This window comes from Haplochromis burtoni, unplaced genomic scaffold, assembly GCF_018398535.1.
Source record: "Haplochromis burtoni strain Fernald_Lab_line unplaced genomic scaffold, NCSU_Asbu1 Contig_66, whole genome shotgun sequence".
NCBI classification, from domain to species: domain Eukaryota; kingdom Metazoa; phylum Chordata; class Actinopteri; order Cichliformes; family Cichlidae; genus Haplochromis; species Haplochromis burtoni.
The window spans coordinates 1,378,840-1,387,076 of NW_024582427.1; the positions used below are offsets into that span (position 1 = coordinate 1,378,840).

The 8,237-nt window shown below is 38.0% G+C and overlaps 1 protein-coding gene across 2 annotated transcripts; it reads left to right on the top strand.

Annotated features, from left to right (window-relative positions):
- On the top strand, positions 1-7,739 carry cunh5orf24 (chromosome unknown C5orf24 homolog). Of its 2 annotated transcripts, none has more exons than XM_005923115.3 (2): positions 1-786; positions 2,853-7,739. In XM_005923115.3, exon 2 carries the CDS (start codon positions 2,856-2,858, stop codon positions 3,477-3,479), a length of 624 nt encoding a protein of 207 aa, XP_005923177.1. In that variant the 5' UTR covers positions 1-786; positions 2,853-2,855; the 3' UTR covers positions 3,480-7,739. The 2 variants fall into 2 exon arrangements, with proteins under 2 accessions (XP_005923177.1, XP_005923178.1); XM_005923116.3 differs by having other exon boundaries at positions 2,856-7,739.
- The last annotated feature ends 498 nt before the right edge of the window (positions 7,740-8,237 follow it).

An 8,237-nucleotide genomic window follows, 5' to 3' on the forward strand; every position in this document is an offset into this window, starting at 1 on the left:
GTCCAATGATTTTTATACCATCAAACCAGCACAATGCTGCAGTGAACTATCCACAATATGTCTTTAAGTATAAGACCTGGTTTCATTAATAAGATGTTTTTAGTCACATTTATGTAGGAACACCACACCAACCATCATCTTTATGAAAGATCCCAAGAAAACAATGTTGCTAAGAAAATAAACTTGTTTCCAGTCTGTTAAGGTGCTTCGTATTTGTTCAGACTGCTAATGTTAATTATTTAATAGCAGTTCTTTGTATATTATTCATCAGTGGTGGGAAGTGATGCTTGGTGAGCATTAAAACTGCTTTATGGCTCGGTTTCAGGATAATAATCTGAAAAATAAAGTCGTTTTTTGAGCCTTTACTCTCGCTTGTTTGGTGAAAATTAGAATTTTCAGGACTTGAGAGACAAAAAAAAAGCGTTTTCGGTCGTGAAAGCAGTTCAGGAGGAGGGGAAGGAGAATAACCTCTTCACATCCCCAGTTTGCTGTTGTGCGCATGCTCAGACTGCGCTGCTGTCTTATTAATTTTTAATGGAAAATGGCTGCGTTTCTTATCCAAACCGCTGGAGCTGGGAGATGAAAAAAGGAGCCGTCTAGCTGACCACATCTCACCTCTCACCGTCGCTCGCGTCGAAACCACCCGATGCGGTGATCGTGTGTTAGCGAACCGATGTCCTGTGGCGAGAAAATATTCTGGAAAATGGATCGACTCGCGCTTTGAGGGGGATGAAAGATCATTTTGCTCCTTAACCCTTTCTGCTCCGAGATCTGCGAACAATCGAGGTACAGTAACGTTAGCGCTAACGCGGGTCTCCGGAGGGGCATTTAGATTCGTTATGCGGCTCAAATGCGAGCACATAAATCAGCTCTGTCCGCGGTCAGCTGCCATGTTGTAAACAGAGTAAACCAGTCTCTGTCTCTTAAAAAAAAAAAAAGCCCGTTATTCGGGCCAGGAACGAGGCTACGTTCAGCCCTCGGTGCTGCTCGTTAACGGAGAGCTGGAGGTTTTGTCTGAATGCAAAGATGCGGAATCCATGTGCATTTTGTTTTTTGTGAATGGATATTACTACTGACAGTGTAGCGTGTGTGATGGTGAAAGTCCACACCTCCCTGCGTCCCGTTTCCTCTGCAGAAAAGGCGATAGCAGCTGTGTGCACTCTTTACTTCACTCCATTTACACTCTTCATTACTGTAATTAAAGTGTGCAAAGCAGCCAAATGCATTCAGTCTAACGCGGTTTTATGACCGGCGAGAGGAGAGGTCTTGCGCTAAGGCACTTCAGCACCACTTTGGTGAGGTCTATCCTTATTCTTAAGGTCGAAGCTGTTTATGGGACGTATATAATCATATGCTGTTTGTTAAATTATGAAACAGCTTTTCATGGTCGAGTTAACACGAGAAAGTCTGCGTGTAAACAAGCGAACTAGATGTGAACTTGAGTTTCTAAACAAAGCATTTTTCATCGAGATCTATAGTTTTTGTATTTTTTATTGTTATTTCAATATTTCTAATAAGTTACTTTTAATTCTGTTTAGTTTCAGGGGATTTTCTTGTTTATTTTAATAGTTTCAGCACTTGTTTTTGTTTGTTATATGAAGGATATTTGTCTGGTTATATAGGTAGTAGTAGTAATAATAATAACAATAATGTTTTTTAACTTTTAGGGGTAGTTGTTGTTACATGAAGGGTGTGAATCCAAATGTCTAATTTGGTTTTAATTCTGTTTAGTTTCAGAGTGGATTTTCTTGTTTTTCTTGTTTACTTTTAGTTTAGTTTTGTATGTTTCCGTGCTAATTATTATTAAAGGCAGATTAGGAAGTTCAAAGCTGGTATTATAAAACAAGGACAACACTGTGTGAAGGCAGTTGACTCACAGTCATTATAATAAAAAAACAAACAAACAACCCAACAGATTAACCAATGCCTCCTCAGGCTGAAAATAAATAAAATAGCCCTTTATTGTCACTGTACATGTAGAACTAAGTTATAAGTCCTCCATGCCAACTGTGCAGGAACAAAATGTAAAGAGTAAGACAGCAGGAATAAATAAGAGACAAGAGAAATTGGAGAACAAAGTGCTTAGAAGTAGTGCAAGTTAACTAAGACTAAGCATATTTACTCAATATTGTGGATTATAGTTACTTTTGTAAGTCCATTATTGTTTCTGTTAGTTTGCCTTTCTTTTTGAGTCTACGTTTTATTTGAGGTCTGATTGTTGGGTCTTTATCTTATAGTACAAACACCATGAGACAACTGTTATTGTGTAGTTTGTTTGCTGTAATAACCTCGACTTCAGCACACAGCCACATTACAGTATGCTGCTGCTCCTTCTCTGCAGAGCAAAACAATCCTCAAGTCCTTTCTTCTGTTAAAATGTTTCAGATATAGCATCGTCTCCCACCTTCATGCACTTTGAAGTTTCCCCTTTCAGTGTGCAATGTGGTCATTGTTGCCCCTTGGTCATAGTGGATGCTTTCAGCCTTCTACTCTCAGCGTGGCAGTAATGAGCCCTTAATATTTAGCGCTGACACTAAATTTGAACTTTGACCTGCAGCACAAACGTGAAGCTCACTTCAGAAATAAGCAGCACCCTTTCTTGACCTTTCTTATGAGAATAATCTGTTGGGTGGATTAGATCCACCGTGTGTAGATCTGGATTAGACCAGATGATGCTTTCAGAATATTTCACTGAAGTCTTAGTGTTCCCATGTTTCTTGTCTTCATGCAAATATGGGTATGATCAGTTTCAACTGTAGAGTTGCTTTTTAACTTTAACCTGACATGGCACTATCCAGAAAACATTAGTCCTGATGTTTGAGTGATGATGCATTATTTCCAACCCCCAACAGAAGATGATGCGCCAGGTGACAACCAGTGACTTCTGCATGAACAGCAGGCCGTCGTGCCTAGCAGAGGACAGCCACCACCCCACTGCTCACTTTGACCTGTGCACCTCACAGGCCAGCAAGTTCTACCCTCCTCCCCCTCCATCATCCCTCCAGATGACACTGGCTCCCATGGCCTTACCCACCCAGAGCCACAAGCCCATGGTGTGCCAGAGACAGGAAGTTCTTGGGGGTGACCCCCGCTCGTCTGGAAAGCTAGCAGGGTTAAAAAACACCAATCAAGCAACAGATGATGCCAAGAAGAAGAACAAGTCTGTCGGGAAGACGGGCAGACGTGGGAGGCCTTTGGGAACCACCAAGCTAGCTGGTTATAGAACCAGCACAGGGCGACCACTCGGCACCACCAGAGCTGCCGGGTTCAAGACGAGTCCTGGAAGGCCGCTCGGTACGACCAGAGCGGCGGGGTATAAGGTCAGCCCCGGGAGGCCTCCTGGCAGCATCAAGGGCCTCTCTCGCCTCAACAAACTGGTTCACAGTAGCACTTGCAGCGGAGCAGCTTTCCCCTATCCACTACCACACAAAGAAATCCTCTGTGAACCTTCCTGCAAAGAGAAGCCCGCTAATGAGTAAAGCCTGTACCCCGTTTCTACTTCACCCTTCGTCTCTGGAATAACAGACAGACACGCACAGGTTTCCTGCCACATATTGAGGGTGATTGCAAACTTTCCTAGTCTGCTGTGAGGCAGAGAGAGAGGAGGATTTTTCTATTATTCGTGTTTGTGTCTTTTGTGTGCCTGCCACCTGATAAAATTACTGTTTTTCAGTGCTAGAGATCTATAGTGTGCGAAAGGTTTCACTACACAGTGTACACATTGCTGTATCTGTTTTCTGGGGAGAAAAAAATACCAGATATTCATTGAACAAGAGACTTTTATCCAGCAGCTACTGTGGTAGTTAAGTCTTAGAGTGTTACATGTAGCATTTTAACGCCAACAAATGTTGGAAACTTGGACTGTCCTGTCAGATTTTCTCTTCACGATTATTGCCGATAACGACAATATTATTGCAATTTTGCAAGTTCACCTACACCGTTGTCTATTGCATAATTTCTTTTGAGGCAATTTAATTAAATCTCCAAATAAATGGAGGTCGCAAGAGAGTGCGTAACCATAGCCATGCAAAAGCATAGAATAAGAACAGCTACACAATAATGTATGATGTGATGTTGATAATTTATTTTTAAATAATCGAGGAAACCTCTAATGGAAACAATTCAAAATCTTGTTTGATGTAAACAAGGACATTATTGCTGAACTACAGCTTGTAATTTAAATGAGCTGCCGTCATGAAAAACAGGCAGGTTGATAGGAAGTAAAGAAATATAGTTATAGAGGAAAGGTTGGTAGTCTAGTGGTTTGCTCAGTGGCACTTCAAAAGTAGAAATCTAAATATTTATCCAGCATCCAAGAACTAAAATCTGACCGATCCAGTTCCACTCAGCTCCTCATGTAACACAAAAAAGGAATTCCTCCTAAAAACAGATTTTATTCTCTAAATGTCACATTGCAAAATATCTACATATTATTTGCATGCAAAACCACTGACTCAACATGCAGATCGTTGTTATTCAGCTAAGGTTTTGTTTGTATTTTTTTAAAACTAAAAGTATAAAACTTTAAAAAAATGTACACACCTTCACAGCAACACTCTTGGTCTCTGATGACTTGCTACAAATTGGCTAATGTGGACTGTGGTTGCCTTTTTTGTTACATATTCGGCACAGAGAAGCTGTAGACATTTGGATGGATGGTGTTTTTGTATTTGATCACTCTTCACAGCCACTAGCTAGTCCCAGCAACCTGCTGGCTTATTTGTGGTGGGACTTGTTTCTCCACTCTCTGCTTTTGTCTGCTATTCTTTTGCAAATTTCAGCACAAATACCAAAATAATCATTTTTTAAAATGCGCTCTTTTTCTACACAGCTTACTTTTACAAGAACGACAAACTTAATGTCTTAAAAAAGCAACATGCCCATTTAAAAATATGACCTTCCTCACTGTTCCTGCTCTGGAACAACTTTTAGACATGTTTTGTTTCGTTTTTAGGAGGCACTTGTGTTTGAAACGCAGCTTAAATGTCCTTATATTGATCTAAAAGCTTCATTTTTAGCTTTGCATTTATCACTCCTACGGCAAAATGTAAACCCGTGTGACTGTTTTTAGTGTGTAGATGTCAGTATAAAGTAAGAGAAAGGGTACACTGCTTTATTCTAAAAGGCTCACATTGTAGAGGAAAATCTGTTACCTATTATTGTGTTCTTGTTTTGTGTCAAACCACAGGGTCCATTCGTTGGTGTAAAATAATGAAAACTTGCGTCAGTGTTACATTTGTCCCAAGATAGTGAACAGATTCACAGATATTCAGAATCTCATCTGCTATGAATGTGTTGCTGAATGTAATTCGAATGATATGACTTTTAAAAGTTAAACACTTTTACCCAGCTAAAGACTCAAAAGTCTTATTGGCATCCTTGCTCACAGATCAGAAAATACACTGCCTGTCAAAAAAAATCTAATAATATCTTGCACTGCCTTTTTAGCTTTGATGACAGCTTGCATTCACCATGGCATTGTTTCGATAAGCTCATGCAGCGTCACCACGTTTTTGTACATACACAGTTGAATGCTCCTGCAGGGTTATGAAAGCCTGAAATATGAAATAATTGCTAGAAAGTTCTTTGAATTTTTTGAAAATGGAGAGTTTATTGAACTATCTAGCAAATTTGTTTGAAAAATGAATTACATTTTAATTTCTATATATGACCTTTAATTTATATTGTGTTTGTTACATCTGGCTTCAAAGAAAATACTTAAAAATGCATTTTTTAGGTTTGTTATTGGGAAAAAAAAAATCACACTGATGATATAACTCACAAAAAACTGAATGTATGTAATATGAAACAATAGGCGTTAAAGGGTTAAATCTGGCAATTTTTCCACTGCTGAGTCCAATCTTTATACTTCCTACGAAATTGAACCCTTTTCTACCCTTTTCATTGACAAGTGGTTTTGTTTAGTCCTGTTCTTTTTACTCTGTTCTTACTGCCTTATTGTAATGAGAACTTGGAAAGCCCCTACCTGGTTTTAGTAGTTTATCAGTCTCTTTAGTTGTTTTCTTTGCCTGAAAGAGGCCAATAATTTGACCCTTCCAACATTCTTGGATGAAAAATGATGGATGAAAATTTTTCTTTTTTTTTTGCTTTGTAAAATTTGTTTTTTTGGCCAGGCAGTGTATGGACAAAATGCTGAAAGTAAACAAATGAGACCATCTAATAAGGCTTTCTCCCGCCACAGGCCTCTAGGTTTTAGTGGGAAATCTGCAGAGAGAGGGCGCTGTTCCTCCAGAGGAAAGACGAGCTGATAGCAACATTTGGTGATCACACCATCACTGCTGTGAGTCTCACAGCATCATCACTTAAAATCATCACTTAAAATGTAACTTTCCTAAAGGAAAAGTTTAAGCAGCTCATTATTTTTTAAGTGATGACAAAGTCCAATCATGCTTATTGTTTAAGGTTAGTATTTATTGTGCATTTTTAGATATATTACCATAACCCTGTAACGCACTTGAAGCCGACCGTAGGTGAAAACGATGTTTTCTGAAATGCCAGTTTAGTGTAAATGTAAGATGCACAAAGCTTTATTGGTTTAATATTTGTGACTTTACAACATGTGTAATACACATATAGTTAATGAGAATTTTGATACAAAATGACCGATTGGCTATGTAACTACTTGCCACTATAATTTTTTTTACTTAATCATTCAGCAAATAATAATTTTTGGTCTTTAAAACGTTCCCTCTTCGCTCCCTTCGCTTTTTAATTGTATTATTCATTTATGGGTGGATTTAAATCCAGAGAGTGGAGAAAGTGAAACAGTGTCACTAAGTCGCTCTGCTATGATAACATTTAAAATAGTTACATTTGGTGCAATAATCTGTTGTATGTATTGTACTGTGGAAACTTTGATACTATCACTTTTTATCATTGTATTTTTAAACTTGTGTATAAGGCCTTTTATCATTGGTTTGTTGACGTGCGTAGTGTTATCAGAGGTAATTCATACAAACATCCTCTTCACCCTCCTTTTACCAAAGAATATGATCTCATCTGACTTGATCTAAAAATACTCGAACAACCTCACAAAACAGCCGGCGCATGAAAATGGAAATGGAAGTTAAAAAACAAACAAACCACTAACCCATAAAATATGATTGTTTGGCTTCATCGTTACATTGTTACATCTGGGAGAGTATGTGTTTAATGAGCACACTGTAAAGTAGTACACGTTGATAATACAAACTTTACTTTTCATTGTTTTCTATTTATATGCTTCAAAATTAGACTTCTTTTTATCCATAATTCTTATATAGTCATGTTTGATATTTACCTGATATTTTCCATTGAGATTATGGTGGATATGGTGCCTGTTTTTCTCATGATCTGACCTTTTTTTTCACACAGTATTTGTGGCTAAAGTGTTTATTAAATTGTTATTATTTGTTTCTAACCCTGATAGGATCAACAAAACTGGGGAGCTTTTCCCACAGCAGACATTTTGATATATGACACAGCAGGAAAAGCATAAATAAGAGCATACACAATGGCTATTGTGAAGTTTGCTCGCAGTGACTTAAAGGGAGATTTGAAGACATGTTAAGGTTGCTTATAACATGTGTAAGTCACCTTTTAGTAAAAGCTGTGACATATGGCTTTTTGTTACTGCTCTTCAATCTTCTGGGTAGCTTCTGTTCTTATAACATCTGCAACTTACTGAAAAAGTGAACACACACACACACACACACACACACACACACACACACACTAAACACACAACATCTAGGTTACATTTCTTTATTTGGTGTCAGTGGCACATCACTTACCACGAGTTAGTTCTTGGTGTCTACATTATTTAAAGCAGATCCAATAGAACTTTTACATCTTGCTCAGTCTTGTCTCATCATTATTTAGCTAAACACCAGCTAAAACTAGCTAGAAAATTAATTTGTTCATCACAGACACACGATCTGGATAGTTTTCTGGATTACACACTAACTCTACGACGCTATAATTGGTTTTAAAGTCCATCCTAGTTGATAACCAAAGTATTTCCATTCCGACAAAAGGTTATCTACACTGGTAACACAAGATAAAACCTCTTTTGAAAAAGATACTGATGTAAAGGATATATAAACCACAAGTTCTACATCAAGGAAAAATTCTAAATTTTTTATTGAATAGATCTTTTAGCTATGCTTCTTTCACATAATTTGCCGTGCCTTTATATTTAAGTTTATGGTAATAGAGCAATATAAAAGAAGGGTAAC